Raw genomic sequence first — 17,134 nt, 5'->3', positions numbered from 1 at the left:
CCCAGGGCTGCAATACTGACTGAGCAAAGGAGGCAACAGTCCTGGTGCCCAGGACTTCAGGGACCCCTCATGCAGACTACTGTTTGTCAACCGGTTTGTGCTAATTCAGTTGAAAAAGTTCTGGCTTGTGTCAAAATCTAGTTGTAAGAGCTTTTGATTAATTTACCACACTGCTGACCCGGGGTCGCTGCCCAGGTCAGTGGGATACACAGCAGCTGTACCCCGCCATGCTTAGGCCGTGGCCTTGATTTCAGACTGAAGTGGACAAAACCAGTCTTCTCATGTTTTACCGGTGATCATCACTTCAAGCCGTCCGTTGCTGTCTGAAATGACAACTCTTTCCAGCAGATTTCATTTGTGTTGCGTTCAAGAGTTTTCAGTTATTTTCATGCAGTAGTGTGTAGTTGTGCCCCTGTGATCCGCTGCTGTCAAACTCCTTCTTTATACTAAAACATGCAGGAAACAAGCATTGTTTTTGTCAACATAATTATAGGTTACAGAAAAAGACATATTTACAATCCATATATTACTCTTTAAACATGTAAAGTGATTGTGCTTTAAAATGTTCCAACAGTACAAGTGCAAAACAAAAACTTGACTTCATAAAGAATAATTAATTATAATGTGCATTTTTCTGATAAAGTTCTTCTTGTTCTTGTTCTTCGTCTTCTTCTTCGTCTTCTTCATTAATAGTTGCAGCAGTCCTTTCAGTGTCAAAGAAGACACAAAGAAGATGGCGGCAACAACAGCGCAAAGGTGATCCTGACTGACGTCGCTCTCAGCCAATCAGAGCACAGCGTAGTTGTACGCCTCTCCATATCCCGCCTCCCTCAGGTAGCTCTCGATGTCCAGTGGTTCAGGTACTCTGATCACTGTCCTCCCATTGGCTGATTTCTCTCCCGCCTGCAGTCTTTGAATCAGCTCCGACATGGAGAGACGCTGCTGTGGGCTCCAGTGGCAGCAGGACCGGATTAAGGAGTACCTGCAGACCCGGGGGAAGCACCGTGAAACCTCTGCTGCACTCAGTGAAAATGGCGGCAGATCATTACAACAAATGTGTTTATGAGCGACGTGCCGCTGCTGTGGCCGCTGGAACCAGTTTAACCAGTGCTGACGTTATCTACCGTTTATCAGTTTATTAAGGTGGAACCAGACTGGAGGTGGGTCTGGACCACATTACCTCTCAGCAGCTGAACACTGTTTAAAACACAGGTTTGTTAAACCTTTAATTCTGTTTTGTGAAAACACAAAAATTCGATTTCATTACTGTTTTGCCATCCACACCACATTGGACGAGGCCTACATGAAAAACCACTTTACCTGGACATGTCCAAACTGGACTACATTCATTCGCTGAAACTGAAGACTGTTTAAAACACACCTTCAGATTTGTCACTTTCTTGACCTTGGATCTGGTCCAGTGTGGTCTGGCATTAAAGGTTTTACAAATCTGAAACTGTTAATCTGAAACTGTAAAACTGGGTTAATGTAATCCAGATTTTACAAGTCTGACATGTAGTATCAGCTCGTGGTGGTCTACAGCTTTTGGGTTTGATAAAAATAAATTTCTGGAGTATTGGCTCTCACTCGTGGGGAATCCAGTTCAAACCTGTCTCCTCAACTGAGCTGTGTGTGTGTCTGTGTCTGTGTGAGTGTGTGTGTGTGTGTGTGTGAGTGAGTGAGTGAGTGAGTGAGTTTGCTCTGTGCAGTTTTATTAAAGCTGTTCTCTGCTGTTCGTCTTACAGTGAGTTGGAGCAGGTGCTCGGCCGTTTGAGATGCCGTCCTCTCTGTAGATGCTGCAGAAGTTCAGTGGCCATGAGCTGATCAAACGGTGGGTCACCTGGAGAAGTAGACTGAGTTCAGTTTAAGCTCCTGCACAATTGTTATTCATAAGTCTGGGAAGTTTTGGAAAATTTCATGACTATTATTAAAACCGGTTAAATATGTACATAAATGATTATAATGAATTATCATATTCATATTTATTCCTTGCTCGTAATGTCAACCAAAAACCCAACACTTCCATTATAGACTGAGATAAACAGTGTCTTTCAGAGGTGTAGAATTTAAAAACACTCACCCAGTGTGACCATTTCATAGAGCAGGATACCAAAGGACCACCTGTCAAAGAAAGGGATAGGAGTTTGGTCTCACATTAGATTAAATATACATTTATAAATTCAGTATAAAAATATATACTGAGGGCAGATTAAAACACACCCTGGCCTTCACTAACCAGCCTGGTTTGATTCTGTGTGTGAAACAGGCTGTAAACTCTCGCTGTGATGCAGTTGTGTTAAACACAGCGATCAGTTATTCAGCATAACCTTTGCTGGGACATTTCAGTGACGTGCTTTATGTCCAGTCATCCTGGCTGCTGCGTTATTTAATATTCTTAAGAGGCCTCGGACACTCACACGTCGCTGCTTGGACTGACGGCCCGCCTGGCCAGCACTTCAGGTGCCTGCCACTTCCTCAGCTCCATGTCCTCCACTTCCCCCGGTGAACCGGCCTGTGTTCTCCTGCGGTAGGCCGGGCCCAATCCCCACAGCTTTGCTGTCAGATCTCCACCAACCAGAACGCTGCGAGCGCCTATGTTGCCATGAATGCAGCTTTGACTGTGCAGATACTCCTGGATGTTGAAAATCAGGATTTTTAGAAAGTGGCCGTGGGGCTGATTCCACAAACATAAACATATGTAATGGTTTATATTGCAGTCACACAGGTTTCTCCTGACAACATAACAACATAACCTGAAGAGTGACGTTACCGGTTTTTTGCTCGATTAGAAATTTGCATATTGGGAGACTTGGATATGAGCGAGGAGACAGAATGATCTCTCTCCTGAGTGATTCCTACGAATAAAGTTATCTGGTCCATGAAGCAGTGAGAGAGACTGAAAGGAGGACGGACAGCAGTTTAACCAACCAGAGCAGAGGCCACTTGTCCTGCCATGGTGAAGATCCTCTTCTCTGTCATGTCACATGGAGACTCCACACCTGAGTGATCCTTTAGTGACAGAGAGGAAGCAAGAAAAGGGAAAATGTGAATGTTTTTCTAATGAATTCTCCTTTTTGAGTCAGACTAAGAAACAGGTATTTTACCTGTACATCAGGGTAGTATGTCTGTTTTATAACAGAAGAAGAAGAAGATGCTGTGTCTGTTAGTGTCAAGGATCTATGGATCCTCTGTGTTTCAGCAGGTGGATTTATTGCCCTCCACTGCCCCACACAGGCACAAAGCACTAATTACTTTTATCACATCATGTAGTAAAAGTAAAGAGTCATGCCCAGGTTTTGGAGCAAGCAAATAATTATACTGTAAAATAAAATCTGCTTGACAGTGTACAGCCCACTGTGGCATAAAGTTTGGTGGAGAAACATGTTTATTTTATTTTTTTCCACTTAAACAGCTTTATGAGTAAGCTCTTACAGATATAATGAAGTTTTCCTGCTTTACAGGAACACACTTTCATCACCAGCACTGAGCACATGTCCTGCGGTGTGTAATGTAAACCACAGTTTAAACCTGCGCCTTAAACTCTGAATAAACTAGTCTTTGTTTGGTAAGTAATAGATTACTGTACCTGTCTACATCTCCATAGGAACCCAAGCAGGTCTCTGTGATGCAGTTCCTCCATCACCATCAGCAGGGGCGACTGCACTGAAACTTTACCCAGCAGCACAGGTAGAAAGGGGTGTGGCCCCAGTCCGGAGACAAAGGACGCGAAACCCAGAAAGTCCTGCTTCTCGCTGCTGTTTGCAGATTCTGGGTAAAAGGTAAGAAAACAGATTTTTTTTAAAAATTATTTTTAACCAGGAACATTTCACTGAACAGCAGTGCTCCGTTTTTTAATGCTTCATATTTACACAGTTGCTGTTGTTGCTGCGGGTTTAGATTTATTTCATAAGGATTTAATCTTATATTTTAGATTTGATACAGCTTCTGTGTTGTCAGAACATTTATAGTTCGTGAACATGGAAAGTTTGAAAAAAAGCTCTTCAGTCAAGGGAGAAAAGTAGAAGAGAGATCTGGCTTGGTAGAGCTCAGTTTACCTTTCAGCACCCTCAGGATCACATCCCTGTTGTCCATGCGGGCCCTGTGGAGCCTGACTGTGTCACTTGGTTTGATGGAGAAGGACAGCGGCAGGGCAGTGATCTGGCTGAAGGCATCATGATGCCTCTCTGTGGACGTCTGTGGTAGTGCAGTCAGGGTCGGCCTGACATTCTGCTGCACTTGTTGAACTGACATCGGCAGCTCTTCATGTTCCAGTGGGTTTAACCCAGGGGGTGCTATTCAGATAAAGACAGGCACCAAACAGAGTCGTTAATCTGTGTGAGCAACGAGAAAACTGTGAAAAACTGTCGCAGAGACCCATGCGTGCTTGCTCACCGTCGATGCCCTGTAAGTGATGTCTGTGGCTGTGTCTCTGCGTGTGTCTGTGTGATGAGCTGCTGTAGCTTTGAAGGGCTGTGATCCGAGTCCGCTTCCGTTCAGGACAGTACCTCATGAGGAGCAGGGCCAGTAAGGTGACCAGGGTGGCAGCGAGGAGCAGCGTCGGCACGATTATCACGGCCGGCTGATGCTCCCGTATTACTGACAGAGAGAGAGAGAGGAATTCACATGTAAATGTCAGGTCCAAGAAGAAGCAATGCATTTTCAACACTGTGTAGTACCTGTGTTTGGGATGGATGTTCATATACACAGTTTCCTAAGTGCTCTGTGCTTAAGGTTGTGCAGGTTTGGTTTCAGTGTTCTGCTTAGGGCTGTTTGACAGCATGAATATGTTGGCTGTTAAGATGGTTTCACCTCTTCAGTGTTGACAGGATGTTCTATCTCAACATTACATCATCCTCCATTTACACCGGTGTTGACATGTTGATATATAGCTGGATGACACTGTAATTTTGCAGAGCATATCAGTATTTGAACGCAACCATCACTGCTCTCAGATGCTTCAGGGACGTAATGATCGATTTTCAGCCGGAAATGGTGCAGAAGATAATCCTGCATGTTGCTGTTGTCCTCTGGACAAACAGGCTTTTCTTTTATCTTTAATCCTTTTTCCTTTTTTTTTATCTGAAATAAAGAGGCTCCACAAACCCAAGGCATGTGGGCAGCATTCATCGTCATGTTATTATATTGCTCGCTGCCTCTGCTTTGCTTGGCTGATAACAAAACAACTTTTGTCCTGCTGCTTTGTCGCTGCATTGTCAGCGTAACACAGCTTTAATTAGACAGAAAGACTGGCCGGGATGTGGTCGAACGAGAGATTCAGACAGAACTGATTCTTTGATTACAGGCATTTCCCTGTTGAGTCTCTGTCTTTGATAGATGTGGGTGTTTCCACTCTACCACTGAAACTTTTTACTGCGTGTTATTGAGCAGGGAACATTGATTTTTTTATTATAATAATTATATGATGTGGTTTAAACTGTGTCACTGGATTTCCTTGGATAATTTTGCAGTTATTATTTTATTGCTTTCTTTTATGTTCGTCTTCCATTTTACCATATCAGCTATGTCTGTCTTCCATATTGGGTCTGGGTAGACACACACACACACACACACCCTTGTATAACATTACTACAGTGGCATGTTAACTGGAGCAGAAGCCATGAAATCCGTCATCTCACACACCTTCTGACGCTGACATCCTGAAGTGAATCCAGTGTTGTTAGAAAGAAGAAACTGGAATGTGAAGCACCTGGTGTGTGCACATAACGAGTTCTGGTTGTGGAACATTCTTAGGTGTGGTGACGGATTTGTGGAATGGCATTAATCATTTCAGGTTCATGTTTAGTGAACTTAAGATGTTTTACTTTAACATTCTGTTCTACAGGTAGTTCAACAAACGTTTAGCATAAAATGAGTATGATCTGTAACTATCTTAACATTGTTGTGTTATGATGTGACTGAAGATACAGAATAAGAAATTAATAGGAGCCATTAAACATTCAGCAGTAATGTAGAATAAAAGCGACCTGTAGGAAAACAGAGACATGCAAAAAAAAAAAAAAAAGATATAATAATCACAGCAGTATCAGTGAGTCAGGAGCAATTTTTCCATCTGATTGTGTAATCACACATCAATCTGAGCTCCAGTATTTCATCTGACATTATCTGGAGGTTGGATGTTGAAACATCACTGTTCTGCGCTGCTGGTGTTGTAATTTCATAGATAACATGACCAGGTGAGAACATAGTGTAGGGTTGGACCGTGTTTGGTCAGTGTGTTGGAAACTGCTGCTGATCGGCTGTAAACAACAGCTTTCAATGCAAAGTAGCTACAACCTGCTGGAAAAGTCACTGACCGCAGCATAAGTGGTCGAATACACAGAGAACTGAAGGATGAGATGAATAAGAAGATAAGCAAAAGCTAGAAAATGACAGAAAGTGTCAAGAATGTGATAATTTAAGATTGAAAAGGAGAGAAAGATGAAAACATTTCCTAGTAAATGAAGTGGGAAGCCTGTTGATTATTTTCTTAATAGCTATGTAAGATTTGGGTCTGTGGAGGATAGAGACAGTAGATGAAGCAGGACGGAAGGGAGAGAGGGTAGGAGACGATGATGAGAGGTCGAGAGTTGTGTCCTTACTACAGAGGGTGTCGTCCGGTGCACACAGATTATCGGCCGTGGAGTTGGATGACATGCTGGAGGGGAAGAGAGGAACACAGATAGATCAGCGTTACTATCAGCGGCAGCAGGAGGAGATCAGCATTACCTCTGCTCAGCAGCCGCCCTAAATCCCATAAGCTTAGACGGAGACGCGCAGCATCTGCCTCTCTAATAACTGTACAGAGTGGCTGGATGAAGTAGCTGGTTCAGAGTTTAACTGTGCTTAACAAGCTCTACGTGAAGTTCAGTAAGCAGCAGTCGCACACCCACACTGATGCCGAGGTCATCTGTCAGAAAACAGCTTCAATATGAACTGTGGCCGTTTTTCTCTCAGCTTTTACACAGCAAATGTAAACCATGAACTTTTTTTTTTATATGAACTCTCGATGCACAAATAAAAAAGGAGAACCTGCTATCGCTTACACAGATAAAAGAAGCGGAGATCAGTGTTACCATCGCTCAGCAGTGCTGTGAAAGGATGACCTGGCATTCAGCAGCCACTTAACCTCCTCCAATCACACATGATATACCAGACACTGTTTAGCTTAACCTTTCCCAAAACTGTTATTTATCTCAGATCACAAGTCTTATTTTTACTCTCTAACATGATATTACCATAAACAAACTCCTCTATATACGGAGCAGCTGATGAGTTGGTTGTTAGGTTTGAGTGAGGCTGTTTGTCAGTGGTGTCAGAGAGGCTGTTGTAGTTGTAGTTGGTTCTTGAAAAAGTTTCTGTTGCTGGTGAAGTGGTGACGCTGTGGAAAACCCCTGAGACTGTGATGCTGTGTGTTTTTCATTCTACCTATCTACACTGTATGAGCCAGTTTCAAACAATAACATGACGAACAAATGAGAACATCAAAGAAAGGCGGTGACTTTAAAGCAAACAGTGGCAGGACACAGTAATAAGGGGAAGCACGATGTATTAAAATATCTCTGATGGAGAACATGAAGTTATAGGGGAAGTGAGAGTGTGTAGTGAATAGGACAGTTTCTGTCTTTGTGTGCTTTTGTGAAAATGTCCTCAGAGGACATTTGATCCTGTACATTTGAATTTATGCCCCAGGTCTTTTCAAACAAGCACATTTTACACCACACACACATTCAGATGAGGAGTTTTAAAGGAAGGACACCCCGTTTAGGACTGTCGGACGCAGTTTGCTGCTTCCAGGACAAGTAGAGACACGTACATACTGTCGTCCTCCTGTCCGTCTGATTTGTTTAACAAATGTGTCCAAGTAGAATCAAAACACTGCATTCATGCGGTTACAGCATCAGGCCTGACACTTACTATTATCTAAGTTCTGAAATAGTCCTAATTCACAGTTGATGAGGAAACAGAAATGATAATTAGTCACTCCTGTATGTATAAATGTATAAACACTAGTAAATATCAAAGTGCTGTGGAACAGTATGTGAAATAATAATCATTAAAGTCAGTTTGTTCTCTGCGTTTTGTTGTAATATTCATTTTAAAGCCTTTATAATCTGTTTCTAGATGTATTTTATGATTTTAAAACCATGAATACACAGCTTTGTTGAGTATTGAACTCTGATTATCCATCACACACATTTCAAAGCCTGAGATTTGACTGAAAAACACTCAGATTTAATCATTACTCCACAGTTCAGATGTCAAATGGGAGGTTTTTGTGCCAGTGAAATACACCAGAGTGCTCAGTGTACATTACATTACATTATCTTTTTAGTGAGAAGTGTTTGTTTAGGAGCAGCTTGGAGGTTGTCAGTCAGATAATACTTAAGAAATCGTTCTCATGCCTACCTCGTCCTTTTCTGTCATCCGAGGTACTGTTTCACCAAACACAGTTAAACGCATGTAATGCACACCGCAGGCCGTTGTGGTGATGTAATGGTAGTAAGGACATCGGAGTGAAGACACTTGTTCACGACAAACGTGCGGAACAGCAGAGGCGCAATGCGTGTTGGCGACTTCATGTTTCCTGTGGTAATTGTGCAACGTCATCCTCAGCTCTCAGACGAGGAGTGTACTCTCAGTGTGACACACACATGTACGCACACCCTTTCAAAGTCATGCTGGTATGTAGTAAACATTTTTGCAAACAAAACACACACACACACAGACACACACAGACACCTTCCTCTTACATAGCACTGATGTCTCAGAACCAGTTTGTCCGCATTGCTCTCCCACATTCGCATGCGCCAATAACTCTCCCACACCAACACACACAGTTGCATGCACAACAGGTCGGACCATCTCGCAACACGTACACACAGACACACAGACATACATGTTAATGCACATCCAAACAAAACGGTTGGTCAGAACACACAGTCACATTTAATGGTTAAGGCTGCACATCGCACACAGCAGCGTTTCCTCTGTGGTGCAACACCACAGCAAGGAAATCATCACCATCACAAGAGTAATGTGTAAAAACATAGCTGCTCCACTTCAGTCATTTCTAAGGCCCAGTCACAAACACATCAAGGACCAATGTCGAATTTTTCCTTAAAGGCAACACAACTGCACAAAACTCAGCACAGCACAGGATAACACCAAAATATAAACGAACAAACCCATATTGTGACATAAGATTTCACATTTTGTTTGTTAAATTTCAGAAAATGTGGCAATCACATCACATACATGAGTGATTTAGCCACCGTTAGGTTTCAGCCACACGCCCACGTCTTACCTGGCCGACTCTCTGGGGCTCTTCAGGTGTCAGACTGTGAATGCTCCCTGTATCCAAAACATGTGAAAGCCATGAAACTGACAAATTCAAGTCCAGCCTCTCAGTTTTCATTTTTACCGAGACAGTGAGCAACATATGGTGATATCCACAGGCCGACACATTTCCACGGGAGAAAGACTGTGATGTTAGAATCTCTGTGTCTATTTTGCTGTCACCAGCACAGTGTGTTCTCTCTCTCTCTCTCTCTCTCTCTCTCTCTCTCTCTCTCTCTCTCTCTCTCTCTCTCTCTCTCTCTCTCTCTCTCGGTTTCTCTGTAAGGTTGGCCACACCCACCCCTCCAACACTTTTTCCTTGTCACCCTTATCACCTGCACACAGCTCGGAGTCAGTGTTGTATTTGCTGTGTGCATGTGTTTGTGTGTTCCCCGTTCGTGTGTCCGAACAGCTGGCTGTGTTTGTCAGCCTGACAGATGTGGGGTTTCTCGGCAGAGGGGCGGCGTGATGTATTTTACTGTCAACCATGTTTGTTTTGTAACTTGTCATGGTCAAGAGACCGTGGTCACGTCTTTAGTTCGCTTGTTTTGTCTAACAATCAAAAATATTTAATTAATTATCGTATATGACAAAAAAAAAACAGAAAATCACCACGATTGATCAGATAGAACCAGAAAATATTTGACTTTTTTGACTGAGAAGCAGCTGAAACGATTAATTGATCACCAACTATCATCAGATAGTTGCAGATTAATTTTGTGCTGATCGACTAATCAGTTCATTGACTGTTGGAGCTGTAGTGCACGGTGATACAGAACTGGTTGAAACTGTTCCTGTGAAACTTGGAGAATCATCAGGACTGTTTGTCTACGTCTCTTAGTGTGTTCACAGTGTGATGTGTTTGGCTTGAAGCAGTTTTACACTCCACTGAGTCAGTAGTTTACATTCATCTTCTATAATCAGACAGTTAAAAACTATCTTAAAATGGCCTCCGTGATCAAACCCTTTATATATGTAACCAAATGTAGTTTGAAGTCATGGAAAATGCTAAATGTATTGTTGCTGAATCATCAGGGACAAAACAGATGATCACATTGCTGATTATCGTCTTAATCCTTCATATAAAGATACTATGGTAGATAACTGAGCACAGAAGCAGCTGTTGATAGTGTTCAGTGGTTTATTTACCGTGGTCATGCTGGTGAGATATTAAAGAAACAGAAACCTGTGTACTCAACACTTTTATTTGAGCTGTAAGGTGTGGCCACTGGCCCTGTGTGTGTGGGGGGGGGGGGGGGGGGGGGGGGGGTCAGTACTGCTGAATAATCATCTTTTCACTTGCTGGGACAGCTCCACCCTCTTCCCTTTAAAATTGAGGGGGTGTGTGAACACCCGCAGACACTGAGAGCCCTTAAGTCAGGTTTCACCTTGGCTGCCGTACTGACCTGTACCTGCCTTCAGCTGAAACGACTGTGGTCGGTCCGGTGTCACACATGGATTAATTCAACCAGTGCTGATCCTCTCACTGTATTTTTGTGTTAACTCTGTTGTGTCTGATTTCGGCCTCTGTAGGATTGTTATGGCAGAAAAGAGAAAGAATTATTGTTCATGTTTCTTTCTACTCTTTTGTCGTTTGCGTGACTTTCTCAGCTTTCTACCTTTTTTTGTGAGTCTAATCACTTTGTGTGCAGTATAATAGTTTTGTATCTGAGTCTCTGATCATGCTAGCATTTGATCCCACATCTACATGTCTTCATATGTGTCCAAAGGCTTATTCCACGTCCTGACCATCTTTACTTCTTATGGACACACACACAGACACTTGATGACACACCTCACACACAGAGGTTAACTCTGCCTCTCAGATCCCGCCCACTTGCACACAGGTGCTCTGACCAGCCAGTAGGAGTTGCTAGTGCAGCAACAAAGACATTATACTTCACTGGCTTCCCACGTAAAAACACAGTGGTTGTGTGTGATGGAGCCAGAGAGGCTGTGCTGCCACGCAGTGACCCAGGTCTCTGCTGTGGTGGGTGAGTTCTGCTCCCCTTCCAACACTAAAGCGTCTCGTGTCTCTTTAAATGTTGGTCGAGTCCCTTAAATTTCTGTCATTTAGTCCGGTTCACTCCCGACTCAACTTCACAGGGGTGGGGGGTTAGCTCAGGGAAGGGCGGGGCGGGTAACCCCAGCTGGAGCTAGTTTACACCATGTCAGAATATCAGAATATGTGTGTGTGTGTAAGAGAGAGAGAGAGAGGGTTGTGTGTCTGTGCGTGGTTGTTTGTGAGCTTGTTTTACTATATATGTGGGAGCCTCCATTACATTGTGGGGTTTGACAACTTTGTGGGGATCAAAGTGCTGGACTCTGCAAGTTTAAATGGCTGTTTGAGGGTTAAGAACTGGTTTTAGGCTTCAGGTTAAGATCGGGTTTAGTTTAAGGTTAGGGTTAGGCATTTAGTTGTGATAGCTAAGGTGTGTGTACGGGACGAGGGAATGCATCATGTTAATGACCGGTCCCCACGAATGCAGTAAAGCAAGGGTTTGTGTGTATGTGTGTGTGTGTGAGAGAGAGAGAGCGTGTGTGTGTGTGTGTGTGTGAGCGTCCTGGCGGGGCATCCAGCGCAGTCCTGGTAATGCTGAGACAGACGGTGAGCGGGTGGGTTTATTTTTGGGTCAGTGACAGTGTGTCAATGGCCGCAGATGCATCGGAAAGGAAGGCTCTGAGATACAAGCAAACCCTGGTCAGTGTCCCTCTGCTGTTCTCCTTTCTTCTCTCTCTGTCCCAGCTCCTGTCTTTCTGTGTCCATCTGTCCGTGTCTGCGTCTGCCTGTCTCTGTTAGATTTATTCCTCTCTGTTGTGTGTGCACACTGAATCACGCTCATGTCGTTCTTGCTTGACGCACCTGTACTGGCAGCGTAAACTACGTGTGCATGGATGGAGCCTAACTTGTGTATGAGGTTGTGAATGAACCACATTCTGTGTCTGTGTGTGTGCGTACGTTCTGGACATGGCGAAGACCAATTAGCTGCTGTATAACAACAGGGTTACGCACATGGTCACGCAACAGGTGCTTAGACACTGCGCACCTCCTTCACCCCGGATCTTGGCATGTACATATACACGTGCACGCACATACACACTTTGCCGCTGTCTCTCTGTTTCCTCCTTTCTCCGCCGGCCACCTGTTTGCTCCCCTCTCTGCGCCTCGTTTCTTAAGCCCTGGTACGTCTTAACATACGTAGCAATGACTTCTTTGATATGAGTAACACAGCAGCTTTACATGTTTGCATGTGTGAAAGATTTTGTCCAACATGTGTCCTTTCATGTTTTTACACGTGCTTTCATGTTAATGCCTTGGGTTGTGCGATTGTTCGTGTGTGTGTTGGATGATTATACATGTGTGTTCCAAAGAGAGGAAACCTGATCGTGCATTTGCAGTGGTGCTAATCTTCACCATTCATGCTGTTACATGGTTACATGCATGTTTTGGGACAAGGCGTCGTGAAGGGTGTCCCAGAACATCTGGAGGATTTTCACCGTGGCGTTGGGATGTTCTGCTAGAGAACCCTGAAGGTTCTCAGAGTTGTTTGAAAGACGAGAAAAAAAGCACACTTTGAGTTAAAGGCGTATGACAGACCGAGTTTGCCAAGTAGCATTTAAAGGACCCTGTGAGCACAAGGATCAAGATTCTCTGGTCTGATGAGACATAAATCACATGGGCAGGAAGGCCAGTCAGAGCTCAGAGGAGGATTAATGCAGCCCAATGCAGAGATGTCCTTCAAGAAAACCTACTCCAGATTACACGTGACTTGAGGCGAAGACGTCTGTTCACCTTTCAGCACAATAACGACCTGAAGCAAACAGCCAAGGCAACACTGAAGTGGCTTTGGGACGTGTCTGACTGTTCTTGAGTGGCTCAGCCAAAGGGAGGAGAGACCTGAAGATGGTAATTCACAGACGCTTCCCGTCCGATCTGACGGAGCTCAAGAGGATCTGCCAGGAGAAGAGGGACTAAGTGTCCAAACTGTGCGAAGCGTGTGGAGACTTGTCCAAGAAGACGTGAAGCTGTAACTGCTGCCAAAGGAGCTTCTGCAAAGTACTGAATTAAGGGTCTGAATACGTTTGTAAATGAAAAATTTCAGTTTTTGATTTTTAATATATTTGAAAAAAACAAACTTGAATTCACTTTGTCGTCATGGGTTATTGAGCCTAGACTGATGCGTAAAAATATAAATTTACTATAAAATCGACAACACAATAAAATGTGCAGTGTATATAACAGAATGAAAAGGTGTATTTCACTCTACAATCCTCGAAGACTAACTCATATAGCTGTAGTGCCTCTGTGGTGATGATTGGCTGGTATGTGAGGGCTGGTGATCATGGTGACCTATAGATTTTAATGGTTGTTGAAACCCTATGCCCATGGGCAGTCCAAAGAGTGCACGTCATCTAACCTGTGTGTGTGTGTGTGTGTGTGTGTGTGTGTGTGTGTGTGTGTGTATAGACTATACAGGCTGTGGTAACCCTTATGTTTACACTGTCACCAACGGAGCAGAGCTATAAACAGACGGGTCTTTATTTATTTATTTATTTATTTTTATTTTTTTTATTTTTTTGTCTTTGAATGGCAGGTTTTCTTTTCTGTTATAATTGTGAGTGCATTGTGTGACTGCATGTGTGTGTGTCTGTCTGTGTAAGTGTGTTTTTATCTGTTCAAATCATTTCACACTGTAGGTAACGGTCCCATGAAGTTACTGTAAGTTTACACATAAGTAAAGTCACGTGATGGAATCATTCCCACCTCTGCAGTCTACTACAAAGACAGGACACGTGGCCAGGGAGCAGTCATGTACAGAATGTATGTAGTTAAACCCTTCTCTATTTTAGAAGACCTTCATATACAGTAGGTTTGACTTCAGATGACAGCTTATAACGGCATGCACTCACATTCATCTGTACACAGTCATCCTGTACGGAGGTATGTGGATGTCAGAGGGGCCGTTCAGTGACGTTCAGTGGAATTCATTCTCACAATGTGATCCGATCTAAAAAACCTCATCAGTAAATATCTGAAAGTAGCTCTGAACGTAGAGCGGAGTCAGCTGTGTATAGCCGGTATAAAAACAAAACAGAAAATGTAAATCAATCCTCCTTTTCCATTCACTGCTGTAATGGGAACATAATGATAGTGGATGCAAATTTGCATTAATAAACAGTTGGTGGCACTGATTCTCTTCTCGGGTGTGATTAAACCATTGCAGAAGAGGAGGGAGCAACAAGCTGATGGGATTAATTTCTAGTCTCTTCATGTAGAGACATGTTTTATGATTTATTCTGTCTGTTTCCTCAGCCACCTCAGCCAAGTGTATTTTTTTTTTTTCACTCAGGTGTTTGCGACTTTTTTTTTTACCATCAAAATATTTGGTCCAGAAGTAATTCATGGTAAAGATGAGGTACAATTGTGTTTATTGTTTTTTTAATAGTAAAAGTAAAGAGCTACAGTCTGCAGAAGGTGTAAAATGACATTCCATTCCTCAAGGCTTTTCACAGCATAGAGTGGTATTTATTATTCCCAGCATTTCTTTGATGGTTGTTTGTTGATGTGGAAACAAAAATCAGCTCAGTACATGTGTCCATGCGAGTGGTCAGGGGAGATGTGTTACCTGTGTCCTTGATATGGTGGAAAAATACTGGCTCAGAACAGTGAGATGTCAGCTGTAAATATCAGAGGCCTGTTTGCCGTTCAGACAGTTGTTTCCATTAATTCAGTGCTTCTCCTCCTTATGGTTTGTTTTCAGTAAACTTAACAGAGGAGGATTCCAGTTTGGTCGGTTCATTCTGCACTCGATATTATATGTCACATGTGGGTTGCACACATTTCCACCGCTCATGAAACAGTACGACAGTGTAGTGTGAAACTCAAACTTAAACAGTGCCTGCAGCTGGCATTGAATGTCTGATTAGATGCATTTTATTCAGGCACAGTTCTTACACAGCTGCTTGTAGTTTGACGGTATTTAACATTTGAGAAGTTTGGTTTTGGTTTTGTTGAAAATATGTTTGTTTCTTAAAGGATTGTACCAAAAAATGCCTCCAGATACCCGGCCCTAGTGAAGGCTGCAGATACAGCAGATACACTCAGCCAGAATATTGGGAAAATCACCTGTTTGGATCACTAACAGTTTATACTTCCTGTGCTGAGGGACCAGGGGACTAGGGGAGAGCTGAAAGGTTGTAGAGACAGAGAGTAAAAGAGAGAGCGAGACATAGGAGAACTGGAGGAATATGATGAGGCATTGAAAGGTACACTGATGGTGAGAGAGAGGGAGAGAGGTGTGGGAAGTGTAATGAGGTATATTGGATCACACTGATGCTAAATTTAGCCCAGAGTAGTGTTTCACCGGCAAAGAGAGAGGGAAAGAAAGGAAGCAGAGTAGAGGGCAATGAAAGAAGGGGGTAAAGGAGTACAAGTGATTAGTGCAGAGTAGAGTTTCGCTGGTCCAGAGGGAAAACAGGAAGGAGAGGTGGAAAGAGGTAAAGGAGAGGAAAATGTGGGGCCGATGGAATTCCAGCAACATAACACACGGTGGTGGCCATGTTGGAGCGTCCACCTGTCCTGGGCTGCACAGTGGTGAACAGCTGATTGCATTTCCAGTCACACAACGTTTGTTTGACCCAAACAAATCAAAAAAAGATGTTGAGTTCATGGAGTTTTGGAGAAATAATGTCCATGTCACCACTTCCATCACAGCGGCAAGTTCACAATAACACGTGCTCAGCCGACCCCCACTTTGTTTCTCATAAACATGTCTGGTTTCACGTTAGCTAATCTTTCTGTAGATTGCAGAAAACCTTGGAGAGCTGGCAGCATCTTTTTTTTAAGCCCATTGTTCACTTTAAAAAAAATAAGCACTTCCTCTAAGTGTGGGTGTGTTTTACTCAACTGAACTGTTGCTTAGATCAGCACAGCAACATAGTGCGTTTAACATTAAACACATGAGCATCGGCCACCAAGTCAAGACAAGTGTGGCGTCTTTTGTTTGAGTTCGTATTGTGTGTTGGCATCCAGTTACAGCACATTGTGTTTTATGCTGCTCAGGTTTCACCGTGCATTGACTGGCATCTCTGCCCACACAGCATCCCAGAACCTGATAAATGTGTGTGTGTACTTGTACATCTATCTTTGTGAGGACCAAAAAAAGGCATAGACCTTACAAAGTGAGGACATCTTGGTCAGTCCTCATAACTGTAAAGGGATGATTGAGGCTTAAGACTTGGTTTTAGTGCTCAGGTTAGAGTCAGGTTTGCGTTAGGGTTCAGATGGTTAAGGTTAGAGAGCTGGCGAATGCATGATGTCAATGAGTGTCCTCACAAAGATATAAGTACAAGTGTGTGTGTGTGTGTGTGTGTGTGTGTGTGTGTGTGTGTGTGTGTGTGTGTGTGTGTGTGTGTGTGTGTGTGTGTGTGTGTGTGTGTGTGTGTGTGTCTAAATCCATCCGTCCATCAATCTGTCTGTCCATGAACCTGCTAAATTAGAAGCTGTTGAAAGGTTACTGCACGGACATCCATAGTGTCAGCACCAGGCACAACTTACCGGCTTGTCACTTATATTCCTGGAGTGCTATTGTCTGCTGTTGATGTACCGAGGATATACAGTGTATATGAGCCGCAGTCAAATATTTGTGTTGCAGTCCTAAAATACTGCACAGTGCTGGAGTAGTGTAGAACAATAAATACTTTCTGACTTTTATTCCGAGGCGTGGACTTGCAGCAAGTGATTTTTACTAGAAAATAACACCTCACATGAGCGTCATATCTCATGTTTTCAAAACTA

At 43.3% G+C, this 17,134-nt stretch overlaps 2 protein-coding genes across 3 annotated transcripts in view; one reads left to right on the top strand and one right to left on the bottom strand.

The window, feature by feature from the left end:
• Positions 1-136: 136 nt before the first annotated feature.
• Positions 137-9,536, bottom strand: styk1a (serine/threonine/tyrosine kinase 1a). Of its 2 annotated transcripts, none has more exons than XM_041052745.1 (10): positions 9,305-9,536; positions 6,600-6,655; positions 4,393-4,596; positions 4,056-4,292; positions 3,587-3,768; positions 2,929-3,009; positions 2,418-2,632; positions 2,081-2,121; positions 1,744-1,840; positions 137-982 (listed from the first exon to the last, which is right to left on the bottom strand). In XM_041052745.1, the coding sequence occupies exons 2-10, from the start codon at positions 6,652-6,654 to the stop codon at positions 787-789; spliced, it is 1,308 nt and encodes a 435-aa protein (XP_040908679.1). In that variant the 5' UTR covers position 6,655; positions 9,305-9,536; the 3' UTR covers positions 137-786. The 2 variants fall into 2 exon arrangements, with proteins under 2 accessions (XP_040908679.1, XP_040908680.1); XM_041052746.1 differs by lacking the exon at positions 9,305-9,536 and adding an exon at positions 8,407-8,599.
• Positions 9,537-11,919: 2,383 nt separating this feature from the next.
• The window catches only part of LOC121192367 (chloride channel protein 1-like), a 29,003-nt gene continuing 23,788 nt past the window's right edge, over positions 11,920-17,134 (top strand). Inside the window, exon 1 of the mRNA XM_041054032.1 lies at positions 11,920-12,037. Coding sequence (XP_040909966.1) covers positions 11,930-12,037 — 108 coding nt within the window. The 5' untranslated portion in view covers positions 11,920-11,929. The remainder of the gene's footprint in view (positions 12,038-17,134) is intronic.

The sequence above is a fragment of the Toxotes jaculatrix genome, chromosome 13 (genome assembly GCF_017976425.1).
Source record: "Toxotes jaculatrix isolate fToxJac2 chromosome 13, fToxJac2.pri, whole genome shotgun sequence".
In the NCBI taxonomy this organism is placed as follows: Eukaryota; Metazoa; Chordata; class Actinopteri; family Toxotidae; genus Toxotes; species Toxotes jaculatrix.
The sequence above is the reverse complement of the archived record's forward strand: the minus strand, read 5'-3'. Positions and strand labels throughout refer to the sequence as shown.